The sequence below is a fragment of the Trachurus trachurus genome (genome assembly GCF_905171665.1).
Source record: "Trachurus trachurus genome assembly, chromosome: 6".
Classification (NCBI taxonomy): Eukaryota; Metazoa; Chordata; class Actinopteri; order Carangiformes; family Carangidae; genus Trachurus; species Trachurus trachurus.
The window spans coordinates 6,227,789-6,246,377 of NC_139897.1; the positions used below are offsets into that span (position 1 = coordinate 6,227,789).

Sequence of the window (18,589 nt, forward strand, 5' to 3'; positions counted from 1 at the left end):
ACAGAGTCACACAGGGCCAAAGCACTGGGCTGTGCCACGCGCAGGACCACCACTCTTAGCCACCAGACAAAAGGAGAGCTGATCGGCACTGACATCCTCAAGACCGTTTTTTTTTTTTTTTTTTTTCCGTTTAATCCTTTGCACCGGCTTCAGAGCCAGAAATTCCACTGATTATGAGAAATAGTTGAGGTTTCATTCAGAGCCACAGAACATCCATCATGGTTTACTGTGAAACATCTTACATGTCTGTCATTCCTTTAGAGTTGAAGCTCTGGGATGTTGATGTTGAAATAAACCGATACAAAGAGACAAGTAGCCAGTGTGTGTCTCTATATCTAAGTGCTGTGTCTGATCGAATGTGGCATGAGGGCCTGGAGACGTCTCAGTCTGGGTGGGGTCGGGGGTAAATCAGGACAGAGACGGTGGATACTGGAGGTTGTTTTGGTGCAAATTTTAGAACGGGCGAGACTGTCAAACCGTTTCATCCCACTTCTTTGTGCTGATTCGTGTCTGTCTCTTGGTTTTTCCTCACTTTCTCTCTCAGAGATCAACCATGTATTTTCTTTTTTTTTACAACTGTCCTGTGACTAAAGTCGATTTTATGGAATATGAAACAGTCTATGACTCTTGTTGACCTCGGTCTGTGACCAATAAGAAGCAAAAACAATGGCCTCTGGCATCCCTGTTATTATAGTGGATCATTATGAGCACAAAAACATCCATGGCACATTATGAAACAATTCTTTCATGGAGGTAAAATATGACAATACACATTACTGTACTTACAACAGTAACAATTATGTCTGCTAGGATGATTCTCCACAAGGAACATGTTTAAAAACAAAACTAAACTATAAAAGTGCCAGGAATGTCAGCGTGCTGTAATTATGGCATCATGGGAAATGATCAACAGCCCTCAAACATCCACCAAGGATATAATATGGTTATTTATGAGGCAGGGAAACATCCCACTCATTTCCACTGAAAGAATTTGTTAAAAAAAAATTATGAAACTCAACTCCCTCCTCTTCCCATACTGTACGTGCTCAGGGGTGAACGCCATGCTGAGGAAGGTGGCCGTGGCGGCGGCCTCCAACCCCCACGTGGAAATCCGTCAGGACGGCGAGAAGTTCTACATCAAGACATCCACCAGCGTGCGCACCACCGAGATCAACTTCCACATCGGGGAGGAGTTCGACGAGGAGACGGTGGATGGACGCAAGTGCAAGGTAGAGCTGCAAAAAAAAAAGATCAGCATGTTGTGAACTCTAGAGTGTAGCATGAAGGAAAGACCACCACACTGAAGAAATGTGTTTGCAAGTTTGAGTTGCTACTTCAACACGTCAAATGCATTTTGTTAAAACAGTATTTGTTCCAAGTGGCCAAATAGAGAGTCCGCCTGGTACTGTCCTCACTAAAACCTTCATAAAACCTACATGCTTTATTCTCTTCTACTTTGGTTCAATTGTACTGAAGGAGCTTCTGATGCATTCAGTGCTATTCTTAATTTTTTTGGGTAGGTCTGTGTAGGAACCTCACCTCCACAAACCCTAGGGCTTTACAGGTTAATAAAGTTGTTGAAATGACCAAGTAAGACCATATATTCTTATAAAAATCCATAATTTGAGAAGTTGCATTCTCTTTCAATGGAGTTTGTCTGACGTTCCTGAAAGCAGAGAAAACATCATCATCTTTGATTTCCTGTGATTTGAGTTTTGATTTCCTTGCCTTCCATTTTATAACATCTATTAGCATCACTCAAAGTTGGTTAAAATTTTAAATAGTTAAAGTTAAACCTACACATTCACCACACTATGAGATGATAACGGAACGTTACGAGACAGAGTTGTTTTCGAGGCAAATGCAGAGACTGCTTGCTGAAAAACTGCCCCGACAGCATCAGCGGTTTTGCATGAATATACCTCGAAAACAACTCTGTCTCGTAACGTTCCGTTATTATCTCATAGCGTGGTGAATGTGCAGGTCATAACTTGTCCACTAGAGCGTTTTGAAGTTGTTGGATTGTGTATTTGATGAGTTTGAAGAGAAGTTTTCAAGAAATCCCATTAGCCTCCGTAGCGTAGCTCTGAGCAGCTCGCGGCTCTGCTCCGCTGTTCTAAAACTAGCTTGCACCGAAAATTAAAGGCAATTAAAGACTATAGGGATTATGGCAATTTGTCAAAAATGTTGAACTATCCCCTTATATAAAGTACCTTTAATGATATATGATCTTAGAATAGTTTTAAAACTCTTGTTGCACCTCAGAATGTAGTTGATGTGTATGTGAATAAATCTGCTCCTGTATGAATGAAAAGCACCACTAACACCTACACATATCCAGCTCAATGCATCCTCTAACAACGTCTTCACATCGTTTAGATTCTCCTGACATCGTCTCTGTGTGTATGCGTGTGTATTCACAGCCTTGTGAGATCTCTCAGCGCTTTTGTTGTCGAGGGTTCAGTGAAAAATTAAACCTCCGCATGGTCTCATCTATTAGTATCACACTCACGCCTGTGCGGCTGGATTAAAGGCGTCTTGAGTTGGGATGATGAGAGTTTCTCTTTGAACCTCTTGGGGCCCTCAGGGGGATTTCTCACATCCACACACACATTCAGAGCTGCTGCACAGGTTTGGAAAGTAGCCAGAGGCATACATTATATGTTCTGTTGCTCTGCTATCTTTTAGGAGAGGTTTACATTTTATAAATTAATTTAACTTTAACAAATTCTGCTTTGCTCTATTCTTCAGTGTCTATGCACTTGGACCTTTACTTATAGTACACATTCTCCTGTTTTAAGGAGAATGTGTACAAAAACATGTGAGAGCAGTGAACTGGTGCCTTGGAGACGTCTCCTGATACGATCTCAGCACTGAGACATCAACTGTGTAACAAACACGCAGGTTGTTCCAATAGATAGAGGAGGAGGAGGATAATATGAAAACAAATTCTAATCATTTTCTCACAGCTGAGCTCCGCCTGTTTTTCTAATCTATTTCAGAGCAGAGGAAATCATCCCCTCTGATTTATTCAGTTAAGTCCTCTCTTCTAACATTGTGTTCCTTGGGTTTATTACCTACATTTATCTTTCTATCTTCTTTGACTGATTTTGCAATACAATATAATTGTAAGTATAAGTTTTAAAGGAGAAAATAACATCAATCATCATTTTATATAACCCTTTTACATTCTTGGATTCACATTTTTTCCACATGCTGTTGTTTAATTCTAATACATGGACACAATGCTCAATGCTGAGACAAGATGTCACGACAAAAACATTGTGCTGCTGACTCAATAAGCTAATGAGAGTCCTGCATTAACGGTCCAGAGACTGACATCTGTTTATCGCCCTCTGCTAAGCAACCAGTGTCCCAACCCGGAGAGAAAAAGACTCTTGTTTGGACATGGAGAGGAGATATTGGATAAACAAGGTTGGGAATATAATGTAGCACTGCAGTGTTAAATGATCATTTTGTCATTACTGGTGTAAGTTACCTGTACGGCAGTTCTAGAGAAGTAGAGGCTATAGAGGTTTCCAGAAAGCAGACAGTAAGTTGAAATGTGATTGAAGAGGCTTTAACGTATCTGATGTTGTGGATTAGATTCTCTGTGGTGTGTTTTTTAAGAATTAAGAATTTATTGAGCAGGTGCAATTTTGTGGGGGGGAAATACTGCTGGTTGTCAGCATATGGTGTCATGCTGAAACAGGATGGTTTTTTAAATCTGCAGTTTCTCACTCTAACCCTGGAAAAAATGCTGTGCTGCAGGACATTCTATATGTACACACTCTTCATAAAGAGCAGGCAGCAGCAGCAGCTCCTGCAGTGTGTGTGGCAGAGGAGCGTTGCATAAGAGACGCAGGACGCAGAGCTGTTGACAGCCACAGCAACTTGTCAATCTCTCCAACCTCTGGATACATGTTGTGAATGAGAGATATCATATTTCTTAAGAGGCTTTTTTTTTTTTTAAGAAATGCATCTAGGCTGAAAGCTGTCCATGCAGATCCTCCTCATATTTTCAAATGGACTTGTGAGAAGCTTTGGATAAAAGCATAAAAGTTTGTTCTAGATTATATTGATAAGGTTCCCCATAGTATTTCTATACATAAATGGAACTACACCAGTCAGGTATAACATCATGACCACCTCCCTAATATTGTGTTGGTCCCTTTTGCTGCACTGTGTATCCTGAAACGTGTATCAATGAGCCTGTGGCCGCTTCACCACTGTTCCTTCCTTGGATCAACTTCTGATAGATCCTGACCACTGCAGACCGGGAACAGCCCACAAGATGAAAGAGACCCAGTCGTCCTTGGAGAACTGGATCAGATCCTTATGCTGCCCATTTTTCCTTCTAACACATCCACTTTGAGGGCAACATGTTCACCTGCTGAAGGGATTAGGGTTAAAGGGATAGTTCAACATTTTCACAAATTGGTACATTGCCATAAGCCCTATTAGGTTCATTACCTTCAATTGTTGGTGCAAGCTAGAACGGCGGAGCAGAGCCATGACCTGCTCAGAGCTATGCAATGGAGGCTAATGGGATTTCTTGGTTTCCCTCATCAAACTCATCAAATACACAATCCAACAACTCCAAAACAAGTTGTGACCTGCACATTCACTGTGCTATGAGATGATAACGGAACGTTATGAGACAGAGTTGTTTTTCGAGGCAATTGCAGAGACTGCTTGCTGAAAAACTGCCGGGAACGCACATCAGCAGTTTTGCACGAATTTACCTCGAAAACAACTCCATCTCGTAACGTTCCGTTATTATCTCATAGCGTGGTGAATGTGCAGGTCACAACTTGTTTTGGAGTTGTTGAATTGTGTGTTTGATGAGGGAAACCAAGAAATTTCATTAGCCTCTGTAGCATAGCTCTAAACAGCTCACTACTCTGCTCCGCTGTTCTAAAAATAGCTTGCACCGACAATTAAAGGTAACAAACCTACTCCTAAAACTATATGGCAATGGGCCAATCTGCCAAAATGTTAAACTATCCCTTTAATAGGTTACAATTATATTCACATTGATTCATTATTTGTTCATCAAATTAATTAATTTCCTGCCTTTTCAACCATTTCTAAACACCAGTGACTCATGTTTACATTTTGTGTTGGTCCTATCAATCAGCCTAGGGGTAATAGGAGTTATAGAGGACTATATGCTATGCCTATATGTTCTGAATTGTGGCTGACCAACCCTTTTGTTTAGATCCTAACGCCTGAAAACTAAGGCAATTCAAAATATTCAAGGAACAAAGGGACATAACAAAGGGACATGCAATTAAATTATTATTATTATCAGCCAGATAACATAGAACACATTAAATTTTTATCTAATTTGCATTTCAACAAGCATAATGCTGCTGAAAGACATCCATCCACTTCAGCAGCTGCCCTGCTGGAGCATCGCGCTGCTGCTCTGTCAAAACAATAAACATTATGATTTTCCACTGTTTTTTCTCTCTTCCAAAACGACTGCACAGTTTCTGGTCCTGTCCTCAAATATATCGAAGCTGTCCCCAGACATTCCTGGGCAGCAGAAAGCGGTGATATTCATGCCTGTGCAAGAGAAGTATTGCACACAAAAAGGGGAAAATGTGTAACTGCGTGCACACACTGCATTAAGGAAACAAACTTCAGCCAACAGCCGTTTTGGAGATATGTGTTTCCCAAAAACCACACTGCCAAATTGACTGTGTGCAGTATGCTTTTCATTAAGTGTCTGATCTGAGTATTTTGTCCGTATCGTCTCTAACCCGCAACATTTCGTCTTCTTAGTTATTAGTTATATGTTTATAAAAGCTCTTCAATCAGCAGTCTGCAGCTAAAAGGTGAGATTTTTTTTTTTTTTTTTTTTTACATCTCTACCTGTTGTTTTATGGTTTGAACCCAGTGTTACGGTCGGGAGGGGAGCAGACATGACCTATTTCAGATCCCAGGAGACAGTGTGGCTCCTTCTGTCTGTGCCCTGGGGCATGCTGGGTACTGGGCAGGGCTTGGATGGCTTTGTCACCACATGAAGCCTCTGCTACGAGGGCGACAAGTCAAGTTGTCATCACACATTTGCCACATCCATTTGTCTAGTCTGAGCTTCAGCATCACCGCATTCGCCTCCAAAATTTTTTTTTTTTTAACACAGTGCAGTCAGGGAGTGTGTCCTTTCAGTGCTCCATCATACTTAAAGAGGATTTCATTGCCTTTTGAGGATGTCTCCAAGTGTCTCTGGAGTTGAGTGTCTGTTATAAATTAGCAAAATTGTCAGTGTTGATAATTTTTCCTCCTAGCCACCTTATGAATGTCCAACTTCTTTTTTCTCCACCAGCTCCTGAAGGAAATATCTGCATTTAGCTGCTTTACTATTCACCAGCTTTAAAGAGGAACTATGCAGGATTTGTAGCTTAACTATGTTACATTTTTACCTTAATTAAACAGCTCTGGGAAAATGGTGATGGTTTAATGAATGGCTTAACTTGTTATGAAGGAGAATGGAGGCTCTCTGCCTTCCAAGTGTGTGTCACTTCTCTTGGCCAACTTTGCACGATCAGAGCGTCCGACCCGATGTCCCAGCTCTCGTCTCTGTGTCACCAACCACACAAACGTGCTCCCGTTATTTCTTGTTTATGACAGATTAAACTACACAGATATACACGTCGTAACCTCATATACGTTATCTACCACTGTATTGATTGATTTCTCGCCGGCTCCGTTGTAAACAAATGCACATCGCCGAGTAGTTCCTTAACTCTGTGTCTCTGCCATTTATTAGAATAGAATAGAATAGAACAGAATAGAATAGAATAGAACAGAACAGAATAGAATAGAATAGAATAGAATAGAATAGAATAGAATAGAATAGAATAGAGTAGACTTTAATGTCCCTAAATTTGTCATGGACTCATGTTAAAAGCTGCCTTGCAGAATCCACTGTTAAAACACAGGCAAGACCGCCTGAACCAAGACCAACACACTACCAAGACCAGAGAGTATCAAGACCAAGACAAGACCAAGACCAAGACAGACCAAGTCAAGACTAAGACCAGTTGAGCTCAAGACCGAGACCGAGAACGAGACCAAAAAAACCCCAACTAGTTACACCATATTTTGCTATTCCGCATGAGTTGTAGAACGCGAGAGGACAAGTGCCAACGCGTCTGTGTCACAAAATGCATTTTTGGTACCACTTGAAGGAGGCGTATAAATACTGAAATCCCCCAAAAAAAGCATGCCTGCCTGGATATTGTAGGCTACAAATCCCTTCGAGACCGTTCTGCCAGTCCGACCGAGACCAAATACTGTCGAGACCGAGACAAGACCGAGACCAAAAAAAAGTGGTCTTGAGACCAAGACCGGTCTCAAGAACTACAAGTCTACAGAATAATAATGAGTGCAGCTTGACGTTTATGTAAACTTATAAAACTAAACTGTTACCTAAATTGATCACTTTGTTAAACACTGATGTGAATGCACAAACTAAAGATGCAACAGCGCGGTGGAGTACAAAGCCAACACTATATACTGTATGTTGCTGTCTTTTTTGGGGATATTTTTTCTGTTTTTTGCAAAGAGGGTATTGAGCCAGTGGCTTTCAGCAACAAGCACATTGTGCTCCTGTGTTGCAATCGTATCCGAGACTGGAGCTAAACCTACGGGAGGCAGCGCCCACTGACACTGGCACATGTGCCACTCGGGGGGGAGACGAAGGAGAAGGGGGGGGGGGGGGGGGGTGTTGGCGGATTCTCAGGTGGAGCGTCTGGCAGGAGAGAGGGCTAAGTGGGTTTTGGCTGAGAGCTGCTTCCCCCATGGTTAAAGGGATTACACAGTGATCTGTGCCTGGCGAGGAGCAGAGGGCTGATTAACGCTGCCACAAGGTTAAAAAGCTCCTGTTAATCTGCGAGAGTGCGGTGAGATCAGACGGCCTCCTCTCACCTCCTGCAGGAGAAAGTGATAAGGTGTTTCATGTCAGTCACACCGACACAGGAGCAGACACCGGGCAGGCTTTAGCGCAGAGTGGGAGTCATAATGAGGCGATTATACCTGTGCTGATGGATTGAGCTGTTTACCACAAGTCTCTGCTGCCTGAAAGAAAAAAAAAAAAACTTTTTAGAGATGGTGATGCTGCAGTATTTTCAACTTAATGCTAACGTTTCATTTTCAAGGATGCAACAATATGAGTCACTTCTGGGCAGAAGGAATTAGACTAATGGGGCCTTTAACCTAGCTGGTTGCCATAGAGATACACTTGTAGTGGCAATCACCTGCCACAGGGCAACATGGAGAGTCATAGGGAGGCTGAGTCAGAAACAAAAGACCAGTCAAAATAATGGACACAAACGTAACGTCCAAGATGAAGGTGCTGTATATGTATGTCTATTCATTCTATAGGTGATCCTGTAATGTAAAAATAAAGGGGAGTCTTTCCTGTAGAGCTCCATTTGCAGAGATTTGGGGACGATTTCAGATACTCCCTCAGATATCAGTCATTTGAGGACAACACAATACACAGGTTTGACCCGCTGGGCCCTGTTCAGGCCCTGTATGAAAAAGTTTGGGGTATTTTCTTTCTACTGTTTCTGAAATAAGAAGCCCTGCTGCCACTAAAACAACAATATTTGTTCCAAGGAGCCAAATGGAGAGTCCGCCTGGTACTGTCCTCACTAAAACCCTTATAAAATCTATATGCTTTGTTATATTCTCTTCTACTTTGGTAGTCAAGGAGCTTCTGATGGCATATTTATACATGGAATCACTGCTATGATGGTGTTTTCCACTGTGTAAACCAGAGGATAAACATTTTATTTTTTTGTGGTTCATCACAATTCACTCAGGCAGAGGAACAGTCACAATGTTACTGACACTGGAGTTATATTCTCTAAAGTCTTGACAATGCATTGAGACCAAAATTATGATATAGACCTGATAATTGTGAAGCTATTGTTGATTTATTTTGGGTAGGAACCTCACCTCCAAAAACCTGAAGGCTTTAAGTTGTTCCATATTCTTATAGAAATACATCATTTAAGAAGGTGCGTTCTCTTTCAATGGAGTTTTGAACTGTCAGATTTTTTCATTGCAGTCGTTATTAGAGAAAGTGCAGCTCAAGGCATCTCTGTTCTCACTGCTAAGATTTGTTGCATGTAAAAGCAAATGAGCTGATCTGATAAAGAGCTACTGTGCTTCGGATTCGGTGCCTTCAGGGTGAGGCATAATTGCTGAGGGAGAAATACGAGAGAGAGATAATGTGATCAAACTGTGGGAAAAGATGAGCACAGAGGTGGAAATGAGTGTGTTATTTTAGGCTGTGGAAAAAAGTGTTGTAATTTCCAGTTTAAAAACTTTAAACCAAGCAGGAAATGAAATGTTCTCTGTCTGTGAAAGACCAAACCAAAGCTGATGAAGTAGAACACTACAGAGAAGAAAAAAACAGGACACAGGGGACTATCTGGGTAAATTTGTCTTGGTTTTAAATGTGTGTGCACAAGCTCTAGTGTGTTACTAGGATGAGTGTAGTGTGTATGTGTGTGTGTGAGAGAGAATTTGTCTGTGAGTTAATGTGCAGCAGAGAGAATGAGAGAAAATCCATCCAAGTCAGAGGCTGACCGATACTAAGGGTAAAATGGAGCCGTAGCTAATTGACTCTATGGGTTCTGGCTTTATTAGGAAAAAAAATCAGAAGGAGGGTTGTAAGCGTACTGTAGAAAAGCCCTGCTGTTCCATTTGGCACAGCCTGAGGACAGCAGCCTGCAGGGATCCATGATGCCTTCCCTTACCTTTGATATGGTGATTAACATTTGCCTCAGACAAACCGAGGCTGCTGCTTCTCCCCCCCCCCCCCAAAAAAAAAAACTGGGCAGTGGTTTTAAAGATACAGGACTGCAAAGTACAAAAAAAAAAAAAAAATCCTAAGCTTTGGGAAAACATGATTCACAGGGGCCAATCCAGACTTGTATTTTATTGGATGCAAAATGTTGTGCTTGAGTGGGATTAAACAATGGCAGCTTTGATGAACCCCAGGCTTTGGACCGGGGTCACAAGCTTATGATGATACACTGACAAGGAAAAGTCAGTTGGGTTCATTTAGAGGAAAAACACTTTGCAGCTCTGTGGTCCAATCAGAATGAGTTGGGTTCGTTGGATTAGATAAGAAAACCTGTACTGTAGCTCTACAACAACTCTTGTGTTTGGGTCGTCACTGACCCATTTTTAGGTTTTTGACATGAATTTATTTATTGCATCAAGGCTTTTTGACTTTGTCAGGAACGTATATTTAAACAAAATCAAACTTTTTTTCCCTCACAAATTTCTAAAAACCAACCTTTTAGGAAGCCTAACAACGTAACCAAGAGATGAGAAACAAATGGGATGATAAATAATTGTTATTAATGTGTTTTACAGCTGATTTAAGACTCGGGTCAAAACCGACCCTAACACAAGAGATGGTAGCAGAAAGCTGACAAGAGGACGGTTCAATTGAAGCCAAGGGGTATACTGACAAAAAAGGCCCAGGGTCCCATACACAAAATGTTAAAATCTACCCTTTCATGGATAAGGAAGTCTAACAATGTAACCAAGTGATGAAAAAACTAATTTCTAGTTTTACAGCTGATTGGAGACACAGGTCAAAACCGACCCCAACACAAGAGATGGTAGCAGAAAGCTAACAAGAGGAGGGTTAAAAGAACAGTATGATGATGGCGACGACAATGACAACGATGACGATGATGCCCTTGGAAAACACACTCTCTTACTCCCAATCACACAATGATAAAACTCCCACACCTGTTAGCTACAGTACACTACGCTACGGCCAGACAGAGATAGGAGAGTAGAATTTCTCATCCTCCTCTTAGACAGAAAGTGAACGAGCCTACGATCCAGACTGTCCCTGTGGCGGGACAGGACAGCCTGTGGGACAGTGGACGGCTGAGGTAATGAAACGTGAGGGCAGTTAATGGACCCCAAGCTGAACCAAAATGACAAATCCTCTCCACTAGCGCAAATTAGCGCCACAGGGTCACCTTGGTCCTGATCTTTTGTGAACCCTTAACGCTGATAGGCAATTTGAGTCAGTTTCTTCAGGAGAAATTAAAGCTGAAGTCAGACTCTGACTAATCCTGTTGAAGTCATTTGAACTATTATTGAAGCGAATTAGCAGATGGGGACCCTGGCCGACCACAGTGCTAAGAGGATTTGATGTTTTTTTTCCCCCAGTCAGGCCACTGATTTATAATATCATATTTCTTTGTTCATTCATGTCTGGCCTGGTTATTACTGAGTTAGAATGAGTTATTTTAAGTAGACTGTATAATAAATGGCACATGTATTGCATATATGTTTCTACAAAGGAAACCAAAGGTCACATCCTATGGTGGATATTGGTATGGGTGGTGATATTTACCTTTCTTTCTTCCTTTCTTTTTTAATGTTGATCATTTAAACCATTGATGGTGTAACATACTTTTATGGATGGGAACTGATAGTGGGCTCCAACATAGACTGTTCCACTTCCATCTAAAGGTGATGGTTGGAGATGAGGTCATGGCTTTGTGTGGATTCAAGTTCACGTTCATCATTCAATTGGGGAAATTAGCTTTTCATCATTATGATTTATAATAAATCAGGTAACTTTTAAAACCAAACCATGGAAATCAGGTTAACTAATTTAATTCCTAATTTGACGTTGGCCATTCAGTTTCAAAATTAGGTTACCTCTGACAATTTGTGAAAATCTAAACTGTATCTAAATCCTGATAAATAGATCAAAAAGCCTTTCCATCGATTCAAAACACAAGCTGTCACTTAAATGTAACCTGTGTAACCTCCAGTGTGTGTCAGTGTTGGCTATGGTTCCAGGTACCATGATGTGTGTGTTTGGGGCGTGATCAAGAGTGTGCAACAGAGCACACCTGTGGCTGTGGTATTAATCACTGTTTGTGTGTTTTGCCATCACTCACACCATCCTGTTGACCCTCACACCTTGCTGTGCCTCCCCCCCTGCAGAGCCTCGCCACCTGGGAGTCAGAGAACAAGATGCACTGCCAACAAACCCTGGTGGACGGCCAAGGCCCCAAAACATACTGGACCCGGGAGCTGAATGGAGATGAGCTCACACTGGTGAGCACACACAATAATGACTCATTAACTTACTGGAAGCCTCTTAATAGATTACTGCATAGGAGAGAAAAGAAAACGCTTTATGAGTTCATAGATTAATGACTCTCAATTAACTCATATTTGTGGCCGCGGCCAGCGCTCAGCAACAATAACAACAACACAAAGATTCAAATGTTAAAGGTCCAGTGTGTAATTAACAAGGTTTATTGGCAAAATCTGAATACTACCCATAATATAGGCCTATTTGTATTAGTAGTTGTTGTATTAGTGTATTATCACTATAAAATCCAATTCGTTTGGTTTTCGTAGCCTTATAGTTATTATTATATATATATACATATAGCAAGTATCAGGGCCGTTGTATAGGGGAGAAAGGTGATGATAATTCTAGGGGCCCAGTGACCAGTAGGGCCCCTAGAATTACAGCCTGTCTGCGAACAGAGCTGTATGAATGTGTGTGAAAGGGTGAATGCGACCATTACAGTGTAAAGCGCTTTGAGTGGTCCGAGTGACTAGAAAAGTGCTATATAAGTGCAAGTCCATTTACCATTTACAAAAACCCCCAGTAGTCTAATCTTTGTATGACTGAATTATTCAAGACCCTAACTAATAGTAATGCTGCATTAGCATCAAAACAAAGTAGGCTAAATAAAAAATGATAATACATACATAGTCTAAGAAAAAAAGTGGAAAAATCAGGGGTTAGGGGCCCACTTTCGTATTCTTTCAGGGGGCCCAGAATTCCTAGCAACGGCCCTGGCAAGTAGATAGATAGAGAGTGTTGCCATCTTGCGCCGCCATGTTTGTACGGCAGCCCGAATGGAAAATCCAGCCAGTCAGAGAGCGCATTTTGCATTCATTAATAAACCAACGAAGACGAAAGCAGAAGGAAAGAAGAAGGAGGAAGGAACAGCAGACATATCGTAAAATGGTTTAGATCAGTGGTTCTCAAACTTTTTACACCGAGTACCACCCCAGAAAATACTTGCCTCTCCAAGTAGCCTACCACCAAGTCGGGGGGGGGGGGGTGGTATTTTTCACCCAAAAACCTGCTCTTCCATCTTATACAAGTTACTTAATTTAAACTTAAACGGTATCAATACTAGTCAAAATTTAGGCTTGAAAAAAAAAAATTAGTTTCTGACCTAAAAAAAAATGTTTTTGAGCTGTAAAACCTACACACTGACACAGCCATGTAAATTCACATGCAATGTCAGGGAGGAGCACATTTACACACTGTTATCCCTTATTGGTGAAAGTGATGCTGTTACAACCATCCCCAGTCTTCCCTAATAATAATAATAATTAGCCTACTAATTACTAATTATAATGGCGGTATACAATGATACGTCGTTTCATTTTTCAGCTCATACACGTTTGTTTTCAGTCGGGTCCAGAAGCCACAGCACTGACAGAGCGTCATGTTTCCATGACGACTGGCCGGAAAAGATTAGCAGTGCCTCATGTTTATATGACCCCCGATCGTAAAAATAAAACTCTGAGAAGTAACACTAAACTTACACGTACACAGTGCACAAGTACGCAGGTTATTTGAAGCGCTGCTCAACGAGCCGCTCCAGTTGTCTGTAGCCGAGCTAACGGAGCTAACAGAGCTACGGAGCTAACAGGTAAACAGATACACAGATACACGTGTGGTCGGAGCGGTGCCTGGACTTGTTTGCTGATAATGATGTCGGCATTTTCGGCAGGTTTTTGCCTGTATTTATACAGTCTCTATTCTATGGTATCATCACAACATCCTGCAAATGCATTTTTGGTCATTTTCGGCCGAAAATATGCGGTTGCCTGATTTTTTGATGCATCTGAAATTTATGTCATTTTATTTATGTTTAATTCGGTGAGTCTTTTGCGTACCACCTAGAGGAGCCCACGTACCACTAGTGGTACGCGTACCACAGTTTGAGAATCACTGGTTTAGATCTTCACCTCATCGCTCCATGCTCCTACTCCCATTCATGGAAAACAAGTTTTTTTGTCCCCGGAGCGGAGGCCACCGTCACTTTTCCGACGGGAGGGGTGAGTGCGAGCGAGCGCTGCAATCTAGAATCTGAATGCTGGATATCACGGTTTTCCCCCCATTTTACACACTGGACCTTTAAAAACAGAATGCAGACAGTGTGATGTGATGGGGAGCTGATCAGTATGGTTTGTCTGTGGCGTGGTTTTATTCTCATGGAGGCTCAGGAGTCATCAGGTGCATCAAAATGGGATTTTCAAGCAGCTAGTGTGCTCTGTGTGAGAAACGGTTAATGAAACGAGGCAGGGAGTGAATGAAGTCACCCTGGAGATCCATCCGTAAAGGAAATGAGAGAGGCCGTTTCCCAAGGAGCCCAGCTTTCATCCACCCCGCAGAGAGATGTGAAAGGAGAACAAGAGGAGCTGCTACGCTGACATCGCAGTAATACCCCCTGTATTTAGCCAGATTAATATGGGCAGGAGTCAATGGGTCCAAAGCCCCCTCGAACCAACAATGTGCACGGGTAAGCGGTCCAAGAGCGACCGACCAGACCAAAGCTTCTCAGGGACTCCACGGTTTTCCCTCTCTCAACGTTCGAGGGCTCCCACGCTCTGCTTTGTGTTCTTCTAAGATGAATGTCCAACAGGCAAAAGCTTGAAACAACAATGTAGAATGTTTAGATGCTGGAAAAAAAATAAAAAAATCATCACAGGATGTTTGCAGAGCTTTGGATCACAGTTCTGGGAAGAAGAGCAGAAACGTTTTTTAATCACATCTGCAATGCTCAGAAGGAGGCAGAGTAGGGCGTATGAAATCTTTCCCAGAGTTTTTGAGTGTGATACAGAGGTTGACTCTCTGGTGACACCGCGGCCCGGCTGCCCCGGAGGAGCTGAAGCATTCACGCGCTAATGGAGATTGATCCGTGACAGCGGGCAGAGCCTCTGTGTGTGCTCTTCTGCTCTTCTCACCTCGGCCCTCATCGCTGTCACGCCATCAACCCAACCCTCACACACACACACACACACACACACACACACACACACACACACACACACACACACACACACACACACACACACACACACACACACACACACACACACACACACACACACACACACACACACACACACACACACACACACACACACACACACACACACACACAAAACTCCAAACTGCAGCCGACAGAAACCAACTCCAAATTAGTTTCAATCAGGAAACAGCTACACAGAGTCGCTCTCCATCATCGTCCTGAAGAATAGATAGCCTAGATGGTATGACATTGGCTCTAAGTGCTTTCAACTTTGTATTTGTTCCCATGACAACAATAACAAGAAAATCTGCTCATCGTCCACCAGAGACAGTTGCCCTAGTTTAGCTGCCACACAGCATCATTTGACAGTGACAGTCAACTAACAGCAAAGTGAAGAAGAAGCCTCCAAACACCATTGAAATATGTTTCAACCAAGTGAGAGAAATGTAGATTTACAGACGGATGTGACAGACTGTCAGGCCCGTCAATACAGTCATTCAATATGAAAATGTTACTGCCTGCTCCCTTCATCCTCTCCATTGTGAAGCAGTCTAATCCTAATGTTCCCATTAGAGGAATCCGCAGCCCTCGTTCAGTGTACGAGTGTATTTACTTCGAGCCGAAGCTAACAAAGGGATGGAGCAGTCTGCAGTCTGAGTCTGACAGATGAAGCGGGCATGCAAAGAAGCACTGTCAGTGGAAAAAATAAATTCTTTGAATACAAATATGAAGGCCTGTGTCAAGAGCGTACTTATCTGTGCTGTGGTACTTAAGTCTTAAGAACTTGAGCACTGATGACTCACAGTTTGACTCGGACTTGAGCATTAATGTTATTCAGACGCTGAAGTCTCCAACTTCAGACTTTGAAATGACGTCTGACTTGGACGTGTGTGTCGGGGACTTTTGGCGCTTTTCCACTACACAGTCATGGCACGGTACGGCACGGCTCGGTAAAAGTGCTTTTCCATTACAGCTGAGTTCTTAGTTCCTCCTCAGTGGGGGCGGGGTCGGCACGATCGGTCGTCTCGATACAGATCAGTGGTCTCTGTTGCCGCTGTGTTTTTTAAATTTCCGGATTTGATTCTCATGTTGGAGGTCGCGCTCGGCACTCTTCCAGTGAGGGCCGAGGCGGTACTAAAATAGTACCTGGTACCAGGTACAAGGGGCTAGTGGAAAAGCAAATAAAATGGGTAGAGCCGTGCCGTACCACGCTAGTGGAAAAGCGCCATTTGACTCTTCTTTGTGACTTGAACTCAGAGGACAACAGGACAACTATAGTCCATATCAATGACAACATGATGTTGCCAATGTCTGTGTACACAAAACATTGTGCATACTATGCAAAATTGAATCACCAATGGTTTGAGATTTTTGGATTAATTCACAGTTAATGTTTGTGGCCACAGTTGGGGTGGGGGGTCTCCAAGGTGCCTCTTGCCTGGGGCCTCCAGAGTGTCTAGGAACGCCCCTGCTTGGACTTGGATGTGGACTCAAACACTGATACACTCAAATACACCATCACAAATGTAAATCAACATACACTATGCAAAGATAATTCAAGGTAAATCTAATGTTCTAATCAGTTTTACTTGCTCTCTGCAAACTACACTCAGAACAGAATAGAAAAATCTTTGTCTTTGGATGAACCGATATCAGCAGAAAAATATTTGCGGGAATAAAGCAAGTCATAGTGGAGAGAAGTTGTCTCACTTTGACAGACTTGTTCTGATGCCCAAAATAGTCTGCACCTCGCTGTGACTGCTGCTGCTCCTATCCTCCTCCAGCAGCAGAGTTGTCTTCTAAATAATTTTCTAATAATAATCAATATGTGACTGTGACTGGAATTATTACACATCTTCACTGACGATTCTGCAATATAATCAACAAAACAGTCAACCGAATTTCCAGATATCAGTTGGGAAAACTTGATGCAGATTAAATAAATACTTCATCATAAAAATCTTGGAGAATTTAAAGCCTCTCAGGGGAAGAGAGGCACGAGTCATCTCTGCACCAGAGAACCTCTTTCTTCTGGCACAAATAACTGTAAAAACCCAAACAACCATCTGAACCCGAATCCAATCTATATCTGTTTCCCAAAAAAAGAAGCCCCCACCCTCCACCACAACGCTGCGTTTACAGAGCTGCAGCCTGAGACTGAGAGGAGGAGCAGTGATCATAAAGCAAATGGTCTGATTGTCTGTGGCAGTTCACACTGTAAGTGGGGCACATTTCCATACGATTTGCATGATCCGGTTAATTGGCTTAGTCTGGAAACAGTATATGGGCAGAGCCGTGTCGATTTTTTCTTCATCTGCTACATTAGCTAAAATAAAATGGAAAAATGATGGCACATCAAAAGATTGGACTCCAGTCTGCATAAATCAGTCGTCGAGCAGTTTCTTTTGGTTTCATCATCAACAGTTGGCAGCGTGGCCTCGACTCACTGATGCCTGTGATGTTCTCACTCATGCATCATTTCTTTAGACATGTAGTGAGACTGTTTTCCTCATCATGAACTCACATCTCAATAGAAACCCAATATGTTTTTTTTTTAAATGTTTTTGTTGAGTGTTTTATGGACCTTTCATTGTGTACTTGCACAGAAAGCAGTATAAAGATTGCTTAATAATCAAAATCCAACAACTCCACATAACTGTCTGATCACTGTGTGAGATGGAGATGGAGGTTTTTAAAGTCCACATCTGTGGATGAGAAGGATTTCCAGATGATTAGACACAGAACAGTGGTTTACTATCAGTGAGGTCAACAGAAGAAATAATACATTTTTACATCATAAAATGATCCGCCAGAAATGTAAGCTTACACATGTTTGACTGACAAATGCATTGACCAAACACTGTTCTACTGGAGCCTCTTTTAATGGGAACATATGCTTCATGAATGGACTGGTCTCTCATGGAGCTAAAGCTGATCTGGGTGCAGCCTTAAACCATGTGAAGCACTCCGAGGTGTTTGCTGCAGGTGTTTAGGAATCAGCTTTCAAATATGAATCAGATTTATCAGATTGTATTTGTCTAAAATAGAGAAATGTCTTCTTGTTTCCTCCAGGTCTTCGGGGCAGATGACGTCGTGTGCACACGGATTTACATCCGGGAATGAAGCACCCGCAACTTTCATCAAGACAAGGCAGAAATCCAGTTGGACCACAACTCGTTTTAGTCTCATCTACACTCTGTCATGCTAACAAGCTAATACATTTGCAAAGTATCCTGTGCAAAAACTCTAAGCATTAATCTGCATAGTCTCTGTAACCTGGTTATTTGTAGTGAGTATTGTGTCTGCAGTACAGTAGCTGGATATCTCAGTGCCCATACCTGCAAGTTGCAACCCTGGTGTCAGCTGTTTACGTAGGATTTAGTCGTCAGATGCATTGATCAAGTATTCATGACAGGAAACAATAAATAAAATGGAACAAACAGTACTGGAGC

At 42.2% G+C, this 18,589-nt stretch overlaps 1 protein-coding gene across 1 annotated transcript in view; it reads left to right on the forward strand.

The window, feature by feature from the left end:
* The window catches only part of crabp1a (cellular retinoic acid binding protein 1a), a gene marked incomplete at its 3' end in the record, with an annotated part of 415,466 nt that extends 397,206 nt beyond the window's left edge, over positions 1–18,260 (forward strand). Inside the window, exons 3-5 of the mRNA XM_083973192.1 lie at positions 1,051–1,229; positions 12,010–12,123; positions 18,210–18,260. Coding sequence (XP_083829318.1) covers positions 1,051–1,229; positions 12,010–12,123; positions 18,210–18,260 — 344 coding nt within the window. The remainder of the gene's footprint in view (positions 1–1,050; positions 1,230–12,009; positions 12,124–18,209) is intronic.
* Between the last annotated feature and the right edge of the window lie 329 nt (positions 18,261–18,589).